Source organism: Electrona antarctica, assembly GCF_951216825.1.
Source record: "Electrona antarctica genome assembly, chromosome: 9".
Lineage (NCBI taxonomy): Eukaryota > Metazoa > Chordata > Actinopteri > Myctophiformes > Myctophidae > Electrona > Electrona antarctica.
The window spans coordinates 25,370,441-25,396,189 of NC_136790.1; the positions used below are offsets into that span (position 1 = coordinate 25,370,441).

The 25,749-nt window shown below is 42.8% G+C and overlaps 1 protein-coding gene across 3 annotated transcripts in view; it reads right to left on the bottom strand.

Annotated features, from left to right (window-relative positions):
• The window catches only part of LOC306929799 (copine-9-like), a 92,319-nt gene that overhangs the window by 18,719 nt on the left and 47,851 nt on the right, over positions 1–25,749 (bottom strand). For 2 of the 3 annotated variants that reach the window (XM_079510476.1, XM_079510477.1), the window contains 9 exons: positions 12,532–12,595; positions 10,255–10,358; positions 9,768–9,872; positions 7,096–7,137; positions 5,641–5,716; positions 5,111–5,164; positions 4,916–4,977; positions 4,485–4,531; positions 2,984–3,165 (listed from right to left, as the gene is read on the bottom strand). In XM_079510476.1, the coding sequence (XP_079366602.1) occupies positions 2,984–3,165; positions 4,485–4,531; positions 4,916–4,977; positions 5,111–5,164; positions 5,641–5,716; positions 7,096–7,137; positions 9,768–9,872; positions 10,255–10,358; positions 12,532–12,595 (736 nt within the window). The remainder of the gene's footprint in view (positions 1–2,983; positions 3,166–4,484; positions 4,532–4,915; positions 4,978–5,110; positions 5,165–5,640; positions 5,717–7,095; positions 7,138–9,767; positions 9,873–10,254; positions 10,359–12,531; positions 12,596–25,749) is intronic. The other variant, XM_079510478.1, reaches the window with a different exon arrangement.

Here is a 25,749-nt window from a genome sequence, read left to right on the forward strand (position 1 = left end):
AAGTCAGTCTGCGCTAAGCTCAGCTCAACCCAGACAGGAAAACTTTTTATACTGTATAATTTCAACAGACATGCCATGAGATGATCCAGTGAGAAGCTCTCTCTTCTCTCTCTCTGTGAAGAAAGTAAATTAAAAGAAATAAGGTCATCACCCTAACCTTCCCCTGGGTTAAGGTCTTTCTTAACCCATTTACATTCAATTGCAGTAGAACGAAACATTTGCATTTCCAGGTTATTTCTTTCTTATCCGGTCTCCTCGAACGGACGGGCGGATATTAATAGATATTGTATGTATATAGTTGGAATTGTTCTCTTTATCAGAGTCCCATGAGGTGCAATTTCCAAAAGACATTAATTATCTAATCTTTCAAATTCAAAGACTCAAATGTAGCAGGGGGGAACTCTAAAGGACATGCTGTTCCTTCAGTCTTTTAACAATAGTTTGGTATTAGAGTCGCCTTTGCATGACGCAGCTCTAGGCTTCGTCATGCTGGGTTCTAATTGGGAAAGCTGATTACATGGCCACCCATATGGAAACCATGCGACATAGAGAGAGGCATATAGACAAGCCAGACACTGACAGTACAGTCACCCACAGGTTCTTGGGAAAAGAAAGAACAAAGAACAAAGAGGAAATAGCACAGCAGTTACAGGCGAGAGGAGTTTGGGTGTTTTAGTCTCATGATAAAGACCTGGCTGATCGATCTCTTAAAAGCAAGGCTCTTTGTATGTCCTTCCAAGAGTCTCTATTATATACCTTTATTGAAAGAATAAACCCCTTGAGATGTCACATCTCATTTTCGAGGGGGTCCTCAACACAAATGAACAGTACATACAATACAGCTCTCCCAAAGATTGCCACTCCCATCCCACCAATTCAACCCATAAATAGCAGAGTTCTTGTGGGAAAAAAAACTGCATACTCAAAGCACAATAGAACCATGAATATGAGCAGAGTACATACATGCGGTACCAATAAGCAAATATAATAATAATAAGCAGAGCTAATAATAATAAGCAGAGTATACATGCATGTAAGAGAAAGAGAGGCAGCACATAGTTTGTTGTGAAAAGACAATGCAGCCCATGAGAGATTAACGGGATTTAGAAGCATGAGCACCGAGTTGAAAGATGAGTAAAAATCGATTCTTTAAATACATTGAAAGAGGTGATGGATCTAAGTGAACTTGGTAATTCGTTCCAGTCAGATGGTGCTTTAAATTTGAATGCACGGCGACCACTTTCCTTTGTTATCCTGGTGGGAACCATAAAGTAGGGGTGATCAGTATGCCTTAGGTTGTATGATGGTGTGTACAGGACAAGATATTGCTTCAGATACTGAGGATAATTAAAGAAAGTGCATTTGAAAATAAGTTGTAGCCAGTGTGAATGTCTTCGGGATTTGGGTGATAACCAGTTCAAAGACTCGTACATGGAGCAGTGGTGAGTTCTATAAGGGCATCTCAATATGAATCGACATAGATTGTTATAGGTTACATTAAGGGGGTAGAGATTTATTTCGGTGGTATTCTGGTATATGATGTCTGCATAATCTATTATTGGTAGTAGTAGCTGTGAGATTAATCTTTTTCTGATCTGGAAGGTGACACTGTTAATGGATCGATATAAAGTTTTCAGACTGTAGTTTATTTTTTGAACAATTTAGTTGATATGGGTCTTGAATGAAAGAGAGGGATCCAGCCTCTCTTTCAGCCACAGATCCAGTACTCTCTCAATTCCCTATGAAGTATTTGTGCCGGCAAATACTGTAAATATTTAGAATCGAAGTCTCTGTTTTTGCTGCTTTGAAAATTGCGAGAACACCGTATCCTCCTCAGAGGATTTCTGTCCTGTTGTTTTCCTGTCTGGTCGTTCACTCTGTTCTGTTCGCCTTCAACCATGACTCCCCCTAAATCTATCAAACAGATTGTTTTCCAATTCCTGCATGGAGGTGCTCACAGTTCTTTCATCGTCCTTCCCTCTGCCTTGCTCAAACACCTCATACTGTAGGGCTATACTCTGCCTTGTGAGCTTGAACAATAATTATTCTCTCTGGCCTATTGTGCCAGTTCTGTGTTTTGTTGATTTTGCTTTAACAAGGACATAGCTTTGAGCTAGGCGAGGGACTTAATAATATAATCATTTAGATCCAATTTAGTTATTGGGGTATTTGTCACTGTACATTTGCTCATAGGTGAAATTATTCTATTAGGATTAGGAGAATACAGCTCCCGACGAGCAGATAGACCTGATCTTCCCATTTCCAGATGGCTTCAGTCTACCCACTCACTTGTCAAAACTAACTACTAAATTCAGGTACCGAAGGAACATTAGACTAAGACAAAAGAGAAACAAACAGTGCATCACAGAGGGGTCTCAGTACTTGAAACCCTGCAAGTCCTTGCTTATGTTAAGTGTCTTTTTCTGATGGAGTTAAACTGGTATTACTCAGGGAATAGCTGTAGCCAAACTTCAGGCAGGGAAACAAAATCCAAAATGGAACTGGGCTCATCGGCCAACAAGGTCTTGCATGTGACAGATGGATACATTTCATGTGGGCAATCAGAGAGTGCTCATTAGTCAGCCAGATAACTATATATAGGCCTATATGTGTGTGTGTGTGTGTGTGTGTGTGTGTGTGTGTGTGTGTGTGTGTGTGTGTGTGTGTGTGTGTGTGTGTGTGTGTGTGTGTGTGTGTGTGTGTGTGTGTGTGTGTGTGTGTGTGTGTGTATGTGTGTGTGTGTGTGTGTGTGTGTGTGTGTGTGAAATTAATTAAATTCAAAATGTTAACGCAATCAATGCATGTTTATTTGATCCGCCCCATACATCCCATAATCGCATCCACTCTGCACTCGTCATCGCAGACAGACTGACAGACAGACAGACAGACAGACAGTCACGCACGCACGCACGCACGCACGCACGCACGTATGTACGTACTCTTTCTCTTTCTCTTTCTCTTTGTGTGTCTTCTTCTAACTCACCAATGGGAAGCCGTGGGAAATCTTTCCATCTGGGGGAAGCTTGGCACCGAATCCGTATGCAGGGAAGAGCTTGTCACTGTCATAGTCCTGGATGATCTCACCCACAGCCTTAAGAGCCATGGCATAGGCATTCATCTGATACGGATTCATGTAATGCAGCGACGTGGGCTGGGATGGATTACCTAAAGAGGACACAGACACACATGCACGCATGCGCGTGAACACACACACACACACACACACACACACACACACACACACACACACACACACACACACACACACACACACACACACACACACACACACACACACACACACACACACACACACACATACACACACACACAGGACTGTGTGACTGAGTGTATCTTAGGTAAAGCCAGTGCTTCCCCTATTAGTCAACATCTTGAAACTGAATGATGAGACACAAACACTGTTGGCCTGCTAGATATGGACATCACTTGTTGATCCATGCAAGGTGCAAAACCCAACACATTGACAGTGACAAGACAGAGCAGAGAATACAACCACAGCTGTGTCTGAGCTAGCCTGGAGTCTCTGACAGTGGCGATTGTACAAGCACAGAATCCAGCAGCATCAGCCCAGCTTACATCTTCGCCATAGAGGCTCTGAGAAAGAACAAATACCACCAACGAAAGCAAAGAAACATTGGCCAGGTCTGTACATACACTCAAGGCAGACAGTGACATGGATTCTCTGGAATGGCGGAAATTCCACGAGGGAAACTCAGGTCTCAGTCGTCTCAAAGTCTCAAAGACTACTATAACTCCCTACTTACTCCCGGCATGTTCACTTAAGTCCCTCCAAATGATCCAGAATGGCGCAGCACGCCTGATCTTCAACCAGAAGTACGTTTCATGGCCTGATCCAGCCCCACGACCCCTCTCACTCATTTAGATCAGCTAACACAGGAATGCTGCAAGAGCCTTGCCTAAAACACTCTGTTGGCTCTTGGCTGTACAGTACTGCATATTTCTGACTCTTGTATACTGTACGTAAAGACTCCCCCAAAAGCTGACCTTTGTATTATATATTAATAATGGATATATTTGGATCTGACATACAAATGAATTGAATCATCTGGCTCTTGAGTTCTATGATGTAATGATGTATGACTAGCTCTGGTCCATAGCTCTAATGCCTTCGCATTGGTGTGGTGAAAGTAGGCTTTCTAATTACACAAGCTATCTTTGTATTGGTGAGTAGAAAAACGTCTTTTTATTTTCGCTACAGTCGAGAGGCTGGTCTGCATTTCATGCGAGAGCAGGAAGTCGAGAGTAGCATAGCTCTAATGCAAAGGCATTAGAGCTATGGACCAGAGCTAATGTATGACTCCAAATTTGAGCAAGTTTCAGCCTGATCTGAGCCATTGAATTCCATTATAAAAAGTAAATGATTTCAATGGTAAACATAAACAAAAACAAACTAAAAGTAACTGCAGCAAACCGCCTAGCAGCAAAACATTCATCCCTCTTACCGTTAGATGCCGTGAAGTCTATCGCCACCGTGAAGTTGAGTTGTGTCCTGGTGAGACACAAACACACACATTCATATCAACCACTGCAGAGAACTGAGTGATTGAACTAAATGATTGACGTAAAACATTTGCATTTTTGTCACTGTCCGATGTTTGTTTTTATTTATTATAAACTGAAGGTCACTTTAGTTTTTTCTGTTGCTTGTGAGAGGATGCACAATTATGAGTCCTGGACCTTCTGGTGTTTTATCCTCTTACTGCTGTTAATCTGATGCTTATCTATAATGTGGTTATTTGCTTTTCAAATTAACTAAACGGTAAACTAAATAACTGTGCTACTAACAACTAATATGGGGGCGATTCCACATAAACTGATCACTTCCCCAAATGGTTATTGCTGCCACCAGACATTTCAGAGAATCAGCTCTTACCCTCCTCTGATGAAGTCCACAAATGTGTGCTCTGAATCTACTTTAAACGATAGGAGAGTCACCTTCAAGGAAGAGGAAAGGAAACAAATTATTGAATATAATAATTCGTTTATTACATATGACAAACAACACTTTGAGAATCATATCTAGAATAAGACAGACATTTCACTTCAAGCTATACTGTATGATCCTTACCGTTCCTGAGTTGATATATTTCTTCTTCTTGCCCTTCTTTTTAGGATTCAGAACCTTTATTTCAAAACAACACATTTAGGGAGTGAAATAAAATGAAATAAATGGATGTTATGTACACATATTATCCACATGCACAGACTGTCTGTCTCTCTGTGCCGCAGTATACTTATATAATAATATCCTTATATGGGACTGCAATTTATTATAAGGAGAAAAAACTGACATTTCAATACAATAATGTTTTCATTGGAGTGAGCAAGAACCCAGAGGAAGAGGCATGTTGCAGCTAAATGTCAGGTTGCACAGCACCATGAATAAATACAACTAAGATGATCTGTGTGATCAGTATTCTCCTGTCATACTACCGTGAAGGGATGGATTTGTCATGTGTCATGACTGTAGGATTGCATTACCTTGTTAAGAATTCAGTTTATTTCATCATACAGTATGTGATACGTATAATATAAGCAGACTTTTGATAAGATCTGTTTTGTCACTTTTTTGTCATGCATTATACACTATTACTGTACCTCGTAGACATTGAACTGACTCTGGCCTCTGGATAGCTCCCTGTAGCTGGTGGTGAACTCGCCAATGAAGTCATGGCTGTATGGGAGAGAGCCATTTTGAGTTTGGAAGAGCTCCATTTGTCATCATACAGAATGAGATGCTGCTTTCTCACTCACTCATACATAGAGTAGGACGTGAGGAGGATGCTGAAAAGGGGTGAACGTCAGGAAAGAAGCCGCTCTCCGGTCAGGAGATCATCCAGATCTGCGCTGACCTCCCATGGCAACATCATTATTCAACCTCTCCACCTTGGCCTTTTCGTGGTCCCTACTTGCTTCAAGTGGTACACTATTGTCCCCGTACCCAAGAATGCCTCCCCCAGCCAGCTTCAATAAGTCCATGCAGAATCATCCACGGTCACATCGCATCTTAGAATGAATTAATTTCCACACCTCTAATGTGGACTGGCAAGCGCCTGAGGTGTCTCAGAGCTTGGGGATCAAGGCTCATGATGAGGTGTTTCCTGGCGGCTGTCGGAGCCCCAAGCAAGTACAACATGGACAATAAACAAAGAATATGAAAAGACAAGAAAAGAATACTTATTGCTTACTTAGAACTCACACTTTGCCTAAATTGTAAATTCTAAGTACTGAAGCTACTGCAAGTAGGCTATGTGCAGCCATGCCGTTATCTAGTGGGTTCTTTTTTACTGAAGGAACATGTGCGTGCATGCGTGCGTGCGCGCATGCTTGTGTGCATGGGCGTGCGTGCACGATGTGCGTGATCACGCGTGATCGCGCGTGCAACGTGCATGTGCACATTTCAGCTTAATGCATGCCCTGCAGATCAGAATGTCTGCACGGCACTGTTGTCATGATGATGCTGGTATTTAGAGGGGGATTCTCCAGGGGCACACTATGCATCTTCAACCCCACAGAGAGACGACATAAAGTAAGAGATGAAAGGAAAATAAAAGGACAGAGAGAAAAGAGTGAACGGTACAAATAGCCATAGGCACTATAGGCAGAATACTGATAGAGTATAGTGATAAAGGAATAAAAGAGTGATATAGAGAAAAGAAAAAGATGCAATAAAAAGAAGCGAAAGGAGGATTTCTCTACAAAATATATACAGTATAGCTGTCCTCTTACTAGTAACCCTTTGTCTGGCTTTGGTTTAATTTATCTCCCTGCAGATGCTGGGCAGGTGGAGTCCTTTCTGTTTCCTAACACCAGCTGCCTAATATATGACCAAAAGGATGCCCAGCTATGGTCAGAAAGTACAATGTGTGACATTTGAGGCAGATTTTTGTCTGGTTAGGAAATGAAGACGTAGACGGTGTCTTATGGGAGGTGGCAGGAAAAGGAGAGGAGAGAATTGGAATCTCTTTATTGTCATTGTAGAGAGGAGAGGAGAGGAGAGGAGAGGAGAGGAGAGGAGAGGAGAGGAGAGGAGAGGAGAGGAGAGAATAGTACCTTCCATCTCTGTCCCAATCATACACATCCACCTTGACTGTCCTGGTGAGAAGGGAAGACAAGAGAGAGAGACAGAGAGGTGAGACTCATACAAGTGTGTGCAAACTGTGCATCATCGTGTGTGTGTGTGTGTGTGTGTGTGTGTGTGTGTGTGTGTGTGTGTGTGTGTGTGTGTGTGTGTGTGTGTGTGTGTGTGTGTGTGTGTGTGTGTGTGTGTGTGTGTGTGTGTGTGTGTGTGTGTGAGTGTGAGAGAGAGAGAGAGAGAGAGAGAAAGACAAGGAGTGAAGCAGATGGACAGAAAATTAAAGTGAATGAGAATGTAGCATGAGTCACCCACCATCATGACCCTAAACATATTTAGCCGGTCAAATTAAATTGTTGGACTGCACTCTGCACACTGATTTGATGCTTAACATTCACTCGCAGTGAGAGCCTCACTGTGACATGAATATTATATTGAACAACTTTTGATGCTGTGCATCATGTGACACAAGATATGGCTCAAGAGTCGATTTACAATGTAGGTATTTACTAGCAATTAAACAAGGTAAACACATACAGTACATCAAATGCAAATGTGAACTAGGATCATACTGTATAGGCAAATCAAGAACCTATAGCATCAGTCTAACAGTATCATCAAAAACACAATATCTGATACCTTTGCATATAAGACTGCATGGTCGTCAAGGCTAGGTCAAGTGTTACGGACATGCAGTCTGAAGAGGTGAGTCTTCAGATTACAGCGGAAATTAGGCTAATTACTATTGGTTATCATGGTGTTGATAACAATTACTAATTGTTACTAAATGTTGATAACAATTACTAATTGTTATCAACAGGGTGCACCAATTATGAAATTATGACCGATATCCGATCTCCGACTGCAGATACCGATTCTGACCAATTCCGATATTATGCAGAGGACCACAATGGAAACGGAAAGCCTAGGCCCTATAGGGGCTTGGCCCAATGCCTGTTAATAAAGTATTCAATCAATCAATAAATATACCCTTCTTCCAAGAGTCTGTTTTCACTAATGAATGACTATTGAATGAGATTAATTAAATGTAGAATTTAGCCATTGATGGTCACATTAGTATTGCGTCATCAATATCTTGTGTCTCCAATCATGACAACTATAAAAGAAAGAAAATGCATAGAGATAATAATGAATTTATATCAATTAAAAAAAATATCACATCTTTTCAGTTTGATCAGTTTTTGCCACGTTTGATGAAAAAAGCTTGACAGCCCGAGTCTGCAGTGTTTGATTCTTCCGGCTTAATATGAATATGGTTTGAATTCATCTATTAAACTTTAATATATGAATTCAAAGCATCTTGCTCCCCATAGCTGCGGAATGTCTGCTTCTCTCCATTTCACCTCTTTGCAAAGTGGCTTGACTACTGAGCTGAGCACAGTGAGGAGGGAACTGATCCAAAGTGATCAAATCATATGGGAACAAAACTCTCCAGAGGAGCATATCCACCATTATGAATAAAATTATTTATTTCACGTTCAATCAATTGTGACGTTCTTTGACCTGAAATGACTGTAAAACGTGTGTTCATAACATAACTGTGAAGTGTCACTTAGTGCACTCTCTCTCTCTCTCTCTCTCTCTCTCTCTCTCTCCCTCTCACCCACACACTCACTCTCACTGTCTTTCTCGGGTGCGGCTGTCCAGAGGCGAAATGCATTTAACTATCCAACCTGATGATAATAATAATTGTTTTGGGAATGCTATAAGATTATGAAAATACACAGGGCTATGGTGGTGTTGATAATACATTTTGATTGCATAAAAGTCTGATTTACTTCAAAACAAATTCAATTTCACAACTGTACTATAACAAACACGATAGACAGACAGACAGACAGACAGACAGACAGACAGACAGACAGACAGACAGACAGACAGACAGACAGACAGACAGACAGACAGACAGACAGACAGACAGACAGACAGTAGGCATTAAACACAGAAAACATTCAGATAAGAGTAGGTAGCTAATTCAAGAATAATGAAGAACAATGAACAAGTAGTAAGATAAAATATGCGTGCGTGCGTGCGTGCGTGCGTGCGTGCGTGCGTGCGTGTGCGTGTGTGTGCGTGTGCCTCAGGGGCTTGCCTCCGTGTTGATTCCAATAACACCAGTGCTGGCCTGACACAGCACGCACGGCCGACTGCTGGCATTATTCTGACCACCACGGACCAGTACACTTACAGCAGCTCCCAGCATGCTCCCAGCTAAATGCTCAGTGTTAAATGAACACACACCCAGAGACATAATCACTCTTGCATAATTAGAAGCGGCTGGTGTTTGCACACACAGGCGTAGAACATAAAAATAGTTTGCAATATGGCATCAGATCAGTTAATTGGCCCAATAAGTAATTACATGGATTTGATTTTTAGTGCCACTTAGCTCATACATGCATGCTGCTACCAGGAAGAAACAGACAGACATGAATAAGATAAATATATGTCTTTGTGCTGATCTCTTGTTTTAGTTGGCCTGCAAGTAACACAACACATTCTTTATGTATCAATGGATGGAGACATTTGTGTTTATAAAGGCTACATATACAGTACAGTACATGCATGAGTATAGGCATTCAACCACAACCACTTCCACGTTCCCTCTGACTTCTCTGCATAGTCCTACCTGTGAAAGTCTCCATTGCAGAGGGCTCGCACAGGAATGGTGAATGGTTGCCAAGCTGGGTTCAGGTTGTTTTTGATCACCTCGGTCTTGTGACAGATGGTGAACCTGCAAGCACACAGAATACATCGTTCAACACTGTGAACATGACAAACGCAATAGGACCCATCTGGATGGCTGTGCCTTTTTCACTCAAATACCCTGGATCAACCCGGTATTGCAGGTGGCATGAATTATACAGTACATAAATGGTGTACCCATACAGTACCAATCACAGCTGGCTGTAAAATGATGGGCACACACTTTAAAAACTCCTCAAAGAGCAGATTGTGTTGAGCTAGCAGCTTCTCAGTAGCTGTTGGAAACTGGTGTTGTTGTCCATATAGTGGCCAGCAGGCCAACACACTGAACTTGGCTCAACAACTGACAGATGGGCGGTATATTGCAAATGAAGACACACACACACTTGCACTCACACAAACACACTTACGTCCCATCCTCGTTGCTGCGGTAGAAGACCAAAAAGGGATCCGACTTGCCAAAGAAGTCTTTCTTGTCCAGCTTGTTGGCACACAACTGCATGGTAGCTATATCCTGTGAGAACAAGACAAATATAGTTCCTGGTTACCATGAAGTTAAGCATTTAATTAAGAATTAGTGTCTGAGCTCAATAGAAAGCTGAATATACAACTGAATACAACTGAATCTAGCACTATACTTGTTATAATCTGAAATAACTGTAATATAAATGTGGCAAATTAAAAACATCATTCATGATTAATAATAACTACTTAGAAAATACTGTTTCTGAAGAAGCGGTGTGGGCATGCTTAGAATGTTGATAGTATTAATTATTGATGGTGTTAAAAGTATTTAAGTATTAATAGTGTTAAATGTTCTAAAGGTTTATTTTTAATCTCATTTGTGAAAATAGACAGACAGGGTAATAAGGCTTGTGAACATTTTAAGAAACCAACCTTATTTGACTCAAATTCAAATTCCAATATGTACAGTAATTGCATACCAAGTCTTAATCCTGAGGCATGCTCATTTGATTAAACACTAAGCACACCATTTTCCTCATACTTCATACTTGAGGATTGTCGATTCCCACTCCTTGAATATTAAGTGACATTTTTAATTATACAATATTGCAGAGTTATAGTACAATACTATAATAAAAAACAAATCCTGATCTCTCAATCTCATACATTACATTAGACTTGGTTATTATCAAGAGATCTAAATGTAGAATATTAATTGGAAGTGGAACAACTGGGCCTATTTCTATTCACGTTTTAAAGCATGGCGCCCATGGGGTCTCTCACAAGTCAGCATGGGTTTCTTGGCCTTGAGGAATATATAGTTGCATTGACAAATGTTTGGTGTTTCACACAGACACCAATCCATTGAGAAATTTCGTAGGCGTATTTCTCCACAGAATGTGCCCATTGAACCATTAATACTAAATGTGAATGTCTGCTTTAAGCTACACACTCAGCAAATATCTGGGACCCACTAGGCTAATGTTACTTGCCATGCCATATAGACTCCAGAACTCTCCTCACATCCATATGTATGATGTAATCCATATTGAACAAAATAACATGCCTACCTCATAATTTAATTCACTGCTATGGAGTTTATATCTATGAGAACTGTGTGTGTGTGTGTGTGTGTGTGTGTGTGTGTGTGTGTGTGTGTGTGTGTGTGTGTGTGTGCGCGCGTGCGTGCGTGCGTGCGTGCGTGCGTGCGTGCGTGCATATGTGCGTGCATATGTGCGTGCATATGTGCGACATTGTGATTGCATTTCCAGTGCAGAATGCATGTTTGTGTGTGGTGTGCACACTGTGGTATCTCCCTTTGATTGGGAGAGTCTAATTATTTACCCACCGTGCAAGAAAAAAACTACTTCCTGAATAATTCATGAGTATCTGTCATAATTACTTTGAGTGGTAAATCACCTTCTCCGTTGTTATGACAGACGCTGACAAATGAACTGAAAAGGTGAAAAGGACACATTTCTATGAGTACCGTACATACCATACTTTATTTTTTACCTAAATTAATTATCGAAGTCAGGGGGTCATTCTACGTCGGTCATCCAATGCTGACGCTCGCTGAGAATGCCCTTTCACGTATCATGTTGATGATGATGAATGATCAGAACTCATTTCACACCCAATTAGCAGTGGTGGACAATAACTAAGTAAATCTAAAGTATTTAAAGTACCTGTACTTTGACTTTTATTTCTTCCACTCCACTACATTTCAAAGACAAATTATTAATATTATTAATAATATATTTTTTACATCATATAAATGTTAGTAGCTATAGCTACTAAAATGTATACATTTTAAAGCAGCACTAAGTAACTTTCCTCTTCTACCCCGGATTTGAAAGTGCTAACATTTTTCAGTGCGCTAATTGAGCCGGCCTGCTTACTTGGGGGATAAATTGAATCGTGATAAGTCCAGCTTTACCCTACCGACTCAGAAACCTTTGTAGTTGAGTAACATTTGACCAGGAGTATCTATACTTTGACTGAAGTCGCCTAGTAGGGTTGAGCACTTTGCCTATCAACTTGCAAATCGGACAGTGCTGGTTTCAGACTGAAATCTTCTAGGTCCCGGTCCTATTCACTTTGTTACTGATCTGTGTGTCTGTGTCTGTGTCTGTGTCTGTGTCTGTGTCTGTGTCTGTGTCTGTGTCTGTGCGTATAGCAGCAGAGAAGCAATGTGTCATCTGAGTCTGAATGATACCAACCCTGCAGTTACTGAGCTCCTCAGCTGTGAAGATGATGCTTCCACACTTCTTCCCGGGGATCCCACTTGGAGAGAGAGAGAGAGAGAGAGAGAGAGAGAGAGAGAGAGAGAGAGAGAGAGAATTATGTCAGTGATATTCACTCTGTTGGGCAAAGAAGTCAACCAGTATTACCGCACTGCCCATGCAGTTCTACGATGGAACGCCCTGGATTCAAACCCCACGTGGGAAAAACAAACAAATTGGACATCCTCCTTTGGCTGAATATCCCTTGACTAGGAGGGATTCCCCTTTGAATGAGTGGTAGATATTTGGTTTTCCATGCCATGGTTAGACATGGTGGACACAGATGCACGCACAGACACGGCATGGCATAGTAATTACACACGTGCACGCACGCAAAACACACAAATGCACGCACGCACGCACGCACACGCGCACACGCACACGCACGCACACACACACACACACACACACACACACACACACACACACACACACACACACACACACACACACACACACACACACACACACACACACACACGCACACACACACACACACACACAATCAATGGCAATGCAGCTGCTGGTATTATTGCAGCCTGTCACTCTGCATTATAGTGACTAATCACACAAACTGTGACAAAGGTGCTGACCCCAAATTCTCAGTTTCTCAGCAGGCACAATTATCCAAAAGCGGATGGATGGAGGCAAGGACAGAGGCATCGCCTTCACATGAAGGCACATTGCCAATATCTCCTCTGTCACTGTCACTGTTCAATTCCTACACACTAATTGGTCTCTGGGGGAATATTGGACAATCTGTTCAGTGATTCAAGGTAATCTCCTTAATTATAATACAATTGGATTTAGATGAATAAATGTGCTCTCTCTGCGTGTGTAGAGAGCACATTTATTCATCTAAATCCAATTGTATTATAATTAATTAATTTATTTTTATTTTTATTTTTTTAGCGAGGCAGAGACAGGGAATCCCCTATTATTGAGGCTTGGCACCAGTAGAACTCAATGAGTTATTTAAACTAGTGTTTAAATATCTTTAAATTGCTATTACACTCATTATGATGAGAGGAAGGCTCTGGGAATAATTCAAAGATGCTTGTATTTTTGAGTGGTGTAAACCACTCCTACAACTGGCTTTTGTGTGCATAAAAAAATGACCATGGTTGCTATGTTCAAAATAATTTCACACCCGGGTGAACTGGATGACCGTAGCAACCGTGGTCATTTTCTCTGCACAAAAAAAGCCAGTTGTGAAATCACATCCAGGTGTGATTTCATTACGTCAGACATTACGTCAGACCACAGCTGATCATGCTATATAAAACCTTACACCACTCAGTTCACACGGGTGTGATTTTTGGTAAGCAGGTGGCCGCAATGCATGGCATTTCAAACTACCGGTAAACTCATGACAACTTACATAATAAGACCATGCCAGAAAAAGCAACTTATCTTCCATTGATTCATCTCTTAGGAGACCCTATTGTAGCAGGCTGTTAGTGGGCGGGTGATTTTCATTGTGTGCATGAAATTGATTATGGGGATTGTGTCATTTTTAATGACACAATCCCCTTGTGTAATGTGGTATGTCATTCAATTGTCCATTTATGTTGCATGTAGTCTCACTACACCCTGAGTGGCATGTTTAGTTTGAGTAGGCACTCTCTCTAGGGCGCCTCAGTAGCTCACCTGGGAGAGCGCGTAACATATCAAGGCATGCCACTGCCGGGGGCCCAGGCTTCATGGACCCAAGAACCTTTGCTGTCATTCCCTCTCTCTCACTCCTATCCTGTCTCTCTTCTCATTGGCACTGTCTAATAAGCAGAAAATGCTTATTTTTGTATTACAGTACAAAAGTTGTTGTTATGGCTCTTTCTTATAAGCAGGTGATGGTGGAATTGTGATACAAAATACAGAGGAACATACAACAAACACCCATGTCACATGTGTAGACACAAACACACGCACGCACGAAACACACATTTGTACGCACGCATGTATTATATAGATTTTCCACTGTTTACGTATGAGTCTTGATGACTATTTTTATGTATTCGATGTATTGTTTTTGTTCTTGCCTACTATAAATCTAAAAGTCTAAAAGCTCTGGATTAAGCTCTGCTAAATGCCTAAATTGTAAACTGCATGCACGAAACGCACACATGCATGCACAGAGATGACAGCCTCCTTGTGCAACTTTTTCTAGTGCCCTTGAACCATCGAACTGATTTAGAGTCTGGGCATCGATGTCTCTAATTTTCTCCCACAGCTGCAACTATGACAGCAATGTTACATACTGTACATGCACACGCACGCATGCACTGCACACACAGTCTCACAGCAGGCTCTTGGGACAGTAGCATAGATGAGCCTGGCTAGATTATAAGGAGGTATAAACTCAAACCTTGTTCATTTAAACTAGATTTAATCACAATTATGCTTGTATAACCTTCTCTGATCAATCAGGTCCTCCTTCATGTCATTGACAAGGAGCGTTGATGTTGATGTATGAGGCTCTGTCTGATTGCAAGCCGTCCATTAATGACTTTTTGCACGTTGGTTCCACTGAGACCTTGATCTGACATTCACACACAGTTCAGCAGGGAATCAGGGTTATTAGTTTCAAAGGCAAAACTGGTTTAGATGTTTATTATAGATTTTACACACATTCCGCTTTCTTTGGCACGCATTCTTGTGAGGATCTTCTACAGACGTGTGAGGACTGGTAAAATGTCCTTTCATTGTATCGTTGTGAGAAAGTCTGGTACTCATAAAAGTAGCATGACAAGAGTACACACAAAAGCAAATCAATCACACACCTTGTTGTCCTCCTACTACACCCTCCACATCCAGCTGATGTCTCCCACACACGTTACACAAGCGCACGCACGCACGCACACGCGCGCATGCACAGTCGCGCTCGCGCACACACACACACACACACACACACACACACACACACACACACACACACACACACACACACACACACACACACACACACACACACACACACACACACACACACACACACACCGCAAAGGGTGAATGAACCAGGATGTTTGAAGTTGTATTTGATGTTGTGTGATTTGACGTCAATTCATGGGAATTGACGTCACACAGTGTACACAGTGTGTAGAGTGGTTCACTGTAAAGCCCCAATAAACCTGTTATTGACTGATTGACATTGAATTATTTAGATAGGGGTTCATTACGAGCACTTCAGTGCATCCCACATGTTTGCAATTGGATAGTATAAATCAAAGACATATAGTAGAGCAATGTTCTCACATAGGGGAATGTAGAGATACGTAAGAGAAAGTGGAGAATGGGGAGAAAAACGTTAGTGTACAAGTGTAAAAGTCACACACGCACACACACACACACACACGCACACGCGAACACACACACACACACACACGCGCGCACGAACACACACGCGCGCACGAACACACACACGTAACACACACACATGCGCGCGCGAACACGCACGCACGCACGCACGCACGCACGCACGCACGCACGCACGCGCACACACACACACACACACACACACACACACACACACACACACACACACACGCGCGCGCGCGCGCGCACGAACACACACGCGCGCACGAACACACACACGCACACGCAAACGCACACGTAACACACACACATGCGCGCGCGAACACACACACACACGCACGCACGCACGCACGCACGCACGCACGCACGCACGCACAAAAATACCAACATCTTCTCCCAATCTCAAATCTCACACACACACACACACACACACACACACACACACACACACACACACAGCCCACCAGACAAACTAGCTCCAGCAGCGAGAGAAACGGTGACTACTGTCATTATGGAAACACAGTGATGATTAATGTCATGCATTTATTCATGCTGGAGGAAGGTAGTGGGGATCCCCTGGATCAAGTGGTGCTCATCACTACTACCTGGCAGTATAGTGCATCTGCCCACTGTTTGCGGTGCAGGAGCCCTAGCTTGAACAGTTGTGTACGGGTATTTACATTCTCCACTGCATGTCCTTACATGTCCACATGATATAATTGTTCAATATGTATGCAGCCTCGGGGAGTTTATGTGACCGTGCATAATTATTTCCCCAACATTTTCTCCAGATGGTACACATGTTGATGAGGGTATAATAACGCTAAGATAGGCAAATATAGAAAGACTGCAATGTTCATTTTCTGTGTGTGATGGATATGTGGTTACTGTTTGCGCTGTACAACAAATTGCCTTTGGGGATAATGAAGACAACCTTGAACCTTCAACTAGTGACAAAGGATCTATGTTTATAATCAACACAGCAAGTTTTACATCCATTTGGATGTATGCCGACCACTGCTACAGAGCTGACAATGAGGTTATATCTTCCCTTCTCTTCTGGAGTCCTGCCTCAGGGCGGACCAGGCGTAGAACGCTGTCGTTCCCTGATGTCATCGCTAGGGACACATGCTTCAGTAGGCAGGAACTGGGGGTGGCAATGAAGGACTGGTGCTTCAGTATAGGCAGGAACTGGGGGAATTGTGGAGCATTGTGGAATCCATGATCTCGACCGCGGTCTAAAAATGATGATGATGACATCCATTTCCTGCAACAAAGGACTCAGGTAGCTCGTCCCTTATTATAAACTTATGTAGTCGGCTGTCATTATGTTTGAGTATGCCTTCAGACCAAGAGAGTCTAGGATCTAAGAACCCAATTATATGGAAAAGTGAGGCTTTAATCTTCTGGTATTGGAGAGAAATGGGGACAGCTCCCTGAGATCTCTTCCACTGCATAGGATGGTGTGAAAGTGAGATCATTAACAATGTTCATCTAATATTCATGACAGCTGAATAAACAAGCCTTGAAAGGATATCAATAAAACATGTTGGCCAATTACCAAGTACTCCCCCCCCCCCCCCCCCCCCTCAAACTAAGTGAACTAACTAAGTATCTCTAAAGCTGGTCTTAGACAGCTTTAGAGAGACTCAGATACAAAAATACCAACATCTTCTCCCAATCTCAAATTGTCTTCCATAACATCTTACCCTAAACAGCAGGATTTAAAGGGTTATAGTTCAGTTTTTACTTAAGGCAATACTTGCCATTAATATAGTGGTTGCAAAGTCATTGATTCCCTGAGTCCTGTGGTGGGAGTTCTGGTCTTGTTTTGGTGAATATTAAGTAGTTCCGGTCATTTGGTGGGGGTCTAGGGGCCACGCATTAAAAATAAATGAATCCACAAAACTAGCGTAATTTGTATTGTTGACCTATTTCTATATAGAGCAACGTTTGTTCAACTTTGACCCCTCTGTCACATGGAACTATATATTTTGTTCCAGTATCATGACGCCAGCAGCAGCACAAAACCATAGTTCCATGTGACTGACAGAGGGGTCAAAGGTAACAAAGGTTCTATATGGTAGAAATAGGTCAACAAGAGGGAGGTGGGGGGATAGCGTGTACCTCCACATGCGTTACGCCCCCCTAGTGAGACCTTTCACTGTCGGGTGGAAAGAAGATGTTGGCTTGATGGCCCGGGTATCGGAGGAGACCCGAGGCTTTCTTCACCTCCCTGATTGTGGGGGTTAGCAGAGATGGAGTACTTGTAGAGAGGCTGGGGAATTGGGAATTGGCTTTACTAAATTGGGACTTGAAGGGGAGGAAATGTTTTTCTTTTGTCTTGAAGGGGCATGTTTTGCACAATAACATAGTCTTTTCATTATGTCTGCCCACGATCTCTGTGATTCATACAGTACGTTTGTCTCAGTCACTGATACTAAAATCTGATTTTATTTTTATTTTTTCTATGAACATGTGACTTGACACCCATACTGTTATAAAACAAAAATAAAAAGATTTTGAAAAGAAAGAAATAGGTCAACAATACAAATGATGCTAGTTTTGTGGATTCATTTATTTTGAACAGTGCCCCCCACCAAATGACCTAGAAAACAACTTAATATTGACCAAAACCAGACCAGAACTCCCACTACGGGACACAGGCAATCAATTAATACCATTGCAACCACTACAATAATGGCAAGTATTTCCTACACTACAGCTTTAAGTCCAAAGATCTGAACTAACCAGTAGAGGCACACAGCCTCTACTATACACACACAATTTATCCATACATAATCAAACTACAGTTAACATTCAGTAGCACACACATACTGTACACATCAACAACATTGCCTGATGCCCCACACCATGCAGACTTTTGCACAGATACTGTCTATACCATTGCACATTCCCTCAATATAAGAACCATGATATTTCTTGGGTGAGCACCCTGGAGAGTTCCCTCCCCTCCCTGAAGGACTCTTGTACCGGGAGGTGCTTTGAAGTTTGAACAGAGCTAAATGATCTCATACTACCCCAGAAGTGGACTGTTTGTGCCATTACGGTCGGGCAATTAAAGCCCTGTATTGTCACAGTCACAGACAGAGAGAGTTTCTTTTATTCTTATGATTGTGTCAAATCTCCTGCACATGTTGTGAATTGTACTATACTGTATGATGCTGCTGCCTTTATGTACAGTATATTCTATATTTATGTTATACTAGAGGTTCGGGCGGCCCGCCCGCGTAGGCCTTCATACCTGCGTTGCATGAGTCATTGTGTCGGGGACGCTAGCCCCGCCTCCTATGCCAAGCTTTGTGTGTTTGTGTGTACCCCATTGCGATGATTTGATTGGCTGAGCACCCCATAGCAATTATTTGATTGGCCGAGCAAAGTACGTATCGAGGATGAAAAGTGAGTACAGAAAAGTGAAGACGGAAAAGTGAGGACACCATTATTTTGTGATTGGCCGGAATTTGATGATGTATGATGATAAGAGCGCCCCTCTCTTCACACGGGTGTCATTTTTTAATCACTTGTGATGTGAATCAATATCATGTAGGCATGTCATTGCATTTAGACCCACATATTACACTGCCATGTAAATATTTAAATTAGTTTGTTCTTATTTGAAATGGTGAGTTAGCTAAACCAGGCTACAAATCCATAGGTCATAGGCAAACAATTTGTAATATGGATTTTTGTATAGTATTTCCAAAGTTTGCATAATAGATCAAGTCTCTCTTGGAATATATTGTTTATTATTGGCATTGGTGTTCAAGGGGAGTGGTTGTGAGTCAATATGGATCCCCAGGTATAGTGCTAATTAGTGTAACGTCGTCAATGGTACGATTGCTGATGGTGACTGGACAATTATTATTGTCTCCACCAGGCGGAAGGCATGGGGAGAAAGTATGTTTTTCACTCCGTCCGTCCGTGTGTCCGTCCATCCGTCTGTTACCAGCTAATCTCCGGCACCGTTGGCCCCACATTTTCCAGAACGGCCTGTTATAGCGCCACCAGGAGGCCGACTTTTGTAAAACATCATGAACACAGCGTTCAATTTATGTGAAATCTTTCACGCAGTTTCCTACTAGGCTGAGGAATATATCCCACCCTTTTCACATTGGCCTGTTATAGCGCCACCAACAGGTGGATTTTTGCAAAACACATTTTTGAAACAAAATGCCTCAAATCATCCAATTGCCATCAAAGGCATAAGAACAAATGGCACCCTTTTCACATTGGCCTAATATAGCGCCACCAGGAGGCCACAACCTGACCTGCCCTGGTGGAGACCTGTGCCCCGAGGGGCACTTTTTCTAGTTTCCTTTGTTTTCTTTGTGTTCTTTGAGTTATTGATTTTGTTTCAGTTGGTGAAAAAGTTTAATGTCGTGTTTGTGGTCATGAGTGGGAAGTGGGTTTTGTTGAGCTGTGTGGGTGCATGCCTTAAGGAAACGAACAGCAGTCTGCAAATAAAATACAGGCTATTGTACTTGGGGGGAAATGTACAGAACCAGCCTCCTCTGACTCTTTCTCTCGTTTCAGATGCTCTTCTCTTCTTTCAAAGAGCCAGTTTGTTTATCCAATTCGGGTTATTTAATGTAGGTGTTATTTTTATACAGTATGTTAAATTGGTAAGATGATACAAAAATAAAATATATGTACTCAGTGGCCACATCATTCAAATATTTATGGTCCGTGTAATACTTCCACCACTGCAAAATAGCACAGATCCACAGTCCTCCTATAGTCGACAGGTGATTAGATTGTTGAACATGGACAGAAACAGGACTTTATGGAGCCTACAGCCATTTTAGAAAATCTGCAGGAATACGTTTTAGGAGCACCAGGTCATATAGAGGCCCCGGCAAACAATGCATAATTATCCCCACCAGGCCTGAATGGCCGAAGGCGAAGGACTACATTTTCACTGCCGTGAGTCTGTCTGTCCGTCTGTGAGCTGCTATTCTCGGGCACATCGGCGGACCGATCGAGATCACAAACCTCACTATCCCTGCCAAGACTGATAGGACCACCAAACCTATTAATGTGGATCATTTAGTGTCAGCATGCAGTGTTTAAATTGACAGTACTGACTTTTTTTAAGACACCTCCACTCCCAGAACATTATGCTATATGGAAAATAGTAGAGGAAAGGGAGAAAATATAGGGCACTGCTTCAACCTGTCAATTATGGTTGCCAAGCTGACTCCCATGCAGTGGATTTCCCCTAAATACGTTTTCCAGCCCAGAGATCGTCACCATAATCCTGACCCTGGAATTCACTGTGGATGAGTCGTTCCCATGGCGACAAGAAATTGGTATGAGATGAAGGTGATAGGTTGACAAGCGAGAGGTGTATATATAGACTGGACATACTACTGTATAGGCCTCACCACACGCACGCACACAGACACACTCACACACACACACACACACACACACACACACACACACACACACACACACACACACACACACACACACACACACACACACACACACACACACACACACACACACACACACACACACACACACACACACAGGTGATCTTTAAATCTAATATCATTCTAGTAACACTAACAGTGTTACTAACTGTTTGTGATAATGCCAAATGCAACACATTCACAGGATTTATCAAGAAGTGCACAAATTATGTTCCAGCAAAGTCAGTTTGAATATATCCCAACTACAGCTCTGGGACTATGACTGTTTATTTGAAAATCCACTCTGATCTCCAGGGAACCACCAAGGACTACAAGTCCTGCTTGGAGTACAAGAATAGAGTGGAAGACCAGCTCAACAGTAACAACGTTAGGCAGTAGGCCTACTTACAGACAAAAACTGACTTCACAGGAAGAACACAGCTGTGTGAACTAAGAGATCCCTGCCTGAAGAGGTCAGCCCACTAGAGGCTGACATGTGTAGAGCCTTAAAGCGAGTGAAAGCAAAGCATATGGATGATAGTGATGATGAGCCTGATCAACACATGTGGTGAAAAGGGCCCAACATTGATTATACAGCCTCTGGCGGCTGAAGAATTTCAGCATATATAAGCCTCAGGACATTCGACAGCAGCAACATTGAAAGCGTCCAGAAGAGCATAAGCTCCCCTGTATGGGAACTGCATCGCCCTCAACCGCATAGTGCTACAGAGGGTCGTGCAGATGACCCAGCTCATAGTGAGCTTCCTTCCCTCCATGATATACAGTACATGTGCATTCCAAGCGATGCGTAGCCGCCATGGCTAAGTGAATAACCAACTAAGCAACCAGAATCTGTCCACGCTGCTAGCATCAGGTAGGTAGTAGGCCTTCTACAGTATCAAATGCCAAACCAACAGAAGGGGCAGTTTACACAGCCAGCCATCAGGCTGCTGAATAGACACTGAGCTCACCCATATTTTATCTGGCTACATACTGCACGTCAAACCTTTGTTATTCAATTAGCCACTAGATGACCATGTCAGTCTTACTGTATTGTACATGCACTCATTTACATTGGTATACTCACTCACTTCATGTATGACTGTAGATACAGTACATTCCCATTACCATACATTTTACATACTGCACTTCTGTTGTAATCCGCTATGTTCTATGAGACGGCGGAACACTGTCACACACCTTATGTATATTTGATGTTTGTTTTCAATATTTTATATTTTTTACTCTTTCGCTCTTGTTGTTATTCTTTAATGTAACTGCAATTCATGGGAAGCGTGCGCAGAAAATAATTTCACCCACTCAGATACCATGCAGTTCAAGAAGCACCACACTCCTCTGACCTTATCGTGCAGAGGGAGGCGCTCTCTGAGGAGTCGCAGAGGAATCAGAGAATGTCCCGGCCTCACCCGGGAGACGCCACTTCTGATTCCACCCTTTCCACAGCTGCCTGCGCATCAGCTCTGTGCCACTGTGTCCATGTGTCCATCTTGGATACATACATGGACACGGAAGGAGAGGAAATGCAGGAATGAATGCATATGTCAGTGTAGCAGTGTGTGTATGTTTGTGCGTGCGCGTGCGTGCGTGCGTGCGTGCGTGCGTGCGTGCGTGCGTGCGTGCGCGTGCGTGCATGTGCATGTGCATGTGCATGTGCATGTGCATGTGCATGTGCATGTGCATGTGCATGTGCATGTGCATGTGCATGTGCATGTGCATGTGCATGTGCATGTGCATGTGCGTGTGTGCTTGTGTCTGGGGGGGAGAACTGGTAGTTACACATCCCTCTCTCTTGTCACAAAGCAATGAGGGTGACAGGGCGACATGGGCCACTGACAGCAACTAGGACCACATCATTCAATTACCCAGCACTTAAAGCTTTCATGGTCTCCACAGATACAAATGCATGGAAGGCAGCAAGAGAGGAGGGAATAGGTTCAGAGAGGAGGAATAGAGGAGGGAATAGGTTCAGAGAGGAGGGATAGAGGAGGGAATAGGTTCAGCGGATGTGGGGGAATAGAGGTAAGAACATTAAGAAAGAAGGGAACGAACCATCCATGGTGAGTGTGTGTGTGTGTGTGTGTGTGTGTGTGTGTGTGTGTGTGTGTGTGTGTGTGTGTGTGTGTGTGTGTGTGTGTGTGTGTGTGTGTGTGTGTGTGTGTGTGTGTGTGTGTGTGTGTGTGTGCGTGCGTGCGCTGTGAGTGAGAGAGAGAGAGAGAGAGAGAGAGAGAGAGAGTGTTTTGGAACACATGAATAGTTTAGGCAATATAGTTTATTTTTGTCTCGTCTAGCTATAACTGGAGCTCACACCCGCGCACCGCACATACACGCTTTCTTAACCAAATTACAGTAACCAAAAACCTTTTATTGTGGGTGGTATTGAGCTTTTAATGGAATGCTTTTGAACTGCTGCTGTTATTTTTATCCATCTTATGAAGCAATAACACTAGCATGGCCTGTGGTTGTGTAATCAAATGGAAAACAACTCTGCTGTTCAGTTGTGGGCCTGAGGACAGAGAGAGAGAGAGAGAGAGAGAGAGAGAGAGAGAGAGAGAGAGAGAGAGAGAGAGAGAGAGAGAGAGAGCGAGAGAGAGAGAGTGAGTGAGTGAGTACTGTATAGATCTCTGCAGCATAGACATCATAGACATCTGATGAACACTTCCCTCCCATTGTGACCATTGTAGCCTACCTGAAAGACACATCTTTGTCACACCCCATCTCCCAGTGTCACTCCCTGTCACACCCTGTCTCTGTATTCTGGTTCTTTTTGTTTTGTTCCTGCCTCATCACCTCCACCCTGCATCCTCAAGCCGTGAACCTGGAATCGTTTGTGTCGTCATAGTTTGCTTCTTGAGAAGTTGAGAGTGAGGAAATGATCCCATTTGTTTAACAAGTAATTGACATCACTTCAAAAATGATGCTTCGATCAGTTAGCAGTTAGGAGCGTACCCCATTCACAAGTCAATCCTGATAGATTCCTCTGACCTCGCCGGGAGGAACTATGGCATAAGGAAACAACATGAGTGAAGGACGCAAGGATGGAAAAAAAGAATATTGGAATTTGGCTCATGTTGCACCTTATCCCTCCCTTGTCTTGTCTGTCACGGCTCTCTACAGTATATCGCTCTCTGACACGCCCTCTCTCTCCCTGTCCCTCCCTGTTGCTCCCTGTCACCTTCTGTATCTCTCCATTTCAATCCCTGTTGCTCCATGTCACTCCTCGTCTGTCCATGTAGGCCTAGACCCCTTCGCACAACAACAAATGTGTGCATTCCATGCGCACATTTACAGAAGACAAAAGCCCCGCTTCTGAAGTTGGACACTTAAGGGGAAGGGGACACAAGTCAACAGGAACGAAGGTCCTAGACCAGTACAAGAAGGAGGTGGCAAAATAGAGGTGTAATAACTTTAGCAAGGAAAAGCCTGCACGTACAGACAGAATGGAGCGAGAGCTCAGGTGACAAGTGTTGATTGGGCAAACCATGTTGTTACGGCCCTATGTGGCCTCATATGTGTTAACCCTCTTAATACTGATTCCTGTGATTTCTGTGCCCTATATGGTGATTGGAGGGTGGAGTCGAGTGGAGATTGGAGGAGTGGCTTGGTGTTTGGAGACACACCTGGGCCTCATCTCCTAATCAGCCAGCAGTATAAAAACCTGTGATGAACACCACTTCAGCCCATTTGCCATCCGTCAGTATTTCAAAACATGTCTTGACTGTATCACTTTCAATAAGAAAGCTTGGGGTGTGCTGCCATTTTCTTTTAGACACATTTTTGACTGTTTGTGTAGTCAGGGAGCATAGACTTGTAATTTTTGTTTGGTGTAGTTTTAGGATAACCTTTTCCTTTTCAGGTAGGGTGGGGTTTTTGTTTGTTGTGTTGGCTTTGGCCACCCTGAAGATTTATGCTCCCCCTATTCTTCAGAGGCTGTATAAGATCCATTATTTCCAATAAATGTGCATTATTATTTTGCTACTCTGGTTTGGTTCCTTGCTAGCTATATATGTTACTCCTTAAGCCCTACACTCCATATAAGGTTGTAACACATGTCCATGAATTATAATTCAAGATGTGACATCTCTTCCAGGTACAGTATTAGTGACAGTGAGAGAAGCAGAGTTGTACAGATGCGGAGGCAGATTTGTCCTTCTCGGGTGTCTGCCTGCAGCAGTTAATGAGGGATTGTACACTGCCCTTTTTTAGAAAACGAGGCCACTTCATTATGCATGTTTGTTTTTCAAGCTTTGCGCTTACCCTCCTGTGAAATGTGATGAGAAATTTAATAGGGGATGAGAGGAGGGAGCTCCTAATTGGCAGTGAGGGGCATTGTGGGCAATGTTCTTTTCATTGATATTTAAGAGGATTATCCAAGAGTAGAACACAA